Source organism: Vombatus ursinus, unplaced genomic scaffold (assembly GCF_900497805.2).
Source record: "Vombatus ursinus unplaced genomic scaffold, bare-nosed wombat genome assembly UNPS02014817.1, whole genome shotgun sequence".
NCBI classification, from domain to species: domain Eukaryota; kingdom Metazoa; phylum Chordata; class Mammalia; order Diprotodontia; family Vombatidae; genus Vombatus; species Vombatus ursinus.
In genome coordinates, this window is record NW_020954595.1 from 10,340,867 (window position 1) to 10,341,932 (window position 1,066).

General features: G+C 59.8%; 1 protein-coding gene across 1 annotated transcript in view; it reads left to right on the plus strand.

Annotated features, from left to right (window-relative positions):
- The first annotated feature begins 952 nt into the window (after positions 1-952).
- The window catches only part of STK17A (serine/threonine kinase 17a), an 18,478-nt gene continuing 18,364 nt past the window's right edge, over positions 953-1,066 (plus strand). The window contains exon 1 of the mRNA XM_027835811.1: positions 953-1,064. Coding sequence (XP_027691612.1) covers positions 953-1,064 — 112 coding nt within the window. The remainder of the gene's footprint in view (positions 1,065-1,066) is intronic.

A 1,066-nucleotide genomic window follows, 5' to 3' on the forward strand; every position in this document is an offset into this window, starting at 1 on the left:
GTTTCTCTCAAGAGAATGGCTCCCAAGTCCTGACCCAATATGCAGTCACTCCAATATTTCTTTCCATGGTCCCTTAAATGCTTCTTCTGCAAAGGGGTGGGAACTGCCGGTTGACAAGCAGGCCCAAACTTCCTTCAAAAATCTCTGGCAGCCCAAGTCTCCATAGGCTTGTCTCCCGGGAGTTCCAGGCCCAGCCTCCTGGATCCCCTAGCCTTGTCAGAAGCCTCATCTGGGGCGCTGACAGTCTCTCCTAGGGCTCTTAGGGCACAGGGCATCTCGCCAGCCCCTCTGAACCTTGTCTAGAAGACAAACGTTGCCCAGATCATCCTGGGAGGCAGGGAGGTGAGTTACCTAAGTACTAAGCACCCACCTTCCTCACTCCAATATGGCAGGGGGTCCGCCTGCATGGCTGCAGTTTGGCCACGGGAATCATCATTAGCCTGACCCGATCAGGACTTGCCCCCCAAGCCCTGTTCTCCATCCCTCCTGCACCAGAAGGCCCATCCATGCCTCAAGGCCCCAGCGCCCTGTCCGGGGACTCCCTGCCGGCTCACCCTGTCCTGTGATGTCAGAGTTCATTGTACACCTGGACAAGAATACCCATCACACCTATCCGGTTGCCAGGGGCAGGGCTCCTCTGCTTCAATCGGAGCTTCCTCCTTCCTTCTCCAAATGGTTCTCCACTGCCAGAAATGTTCACCCCACCCCAGAGATGGCCTTGCCCAGCATCAGACGCCCAAGCGTTTTCCTGAATGCTCCTTGGCCGTCCTCCACTACTGCCCTCCATCCGTTCTCCCCCACGGCCAAGCAGGACTGCTGAGCGTGCATCTCCCACCCGGGCCTTGGCGTGAAGTCCTGCCAGCACGTGCACCTGCATTCGGGACGCCAGGACCCAGAGCCGCCGGGGTCTGGCCGGTGCGGGCACGCCCCCGCGCCCCTTTCCATCCCGTGCATGGGTGCGGGCTGTCTCCTCGAGCTGACCAAAGCTCCTCCGGCCTGCCCCGCCCTCGGAGCGGCCAAAGGCACGTGTCATGTCAATATCGGGGATGTCAGTTTCCTCGTCCGT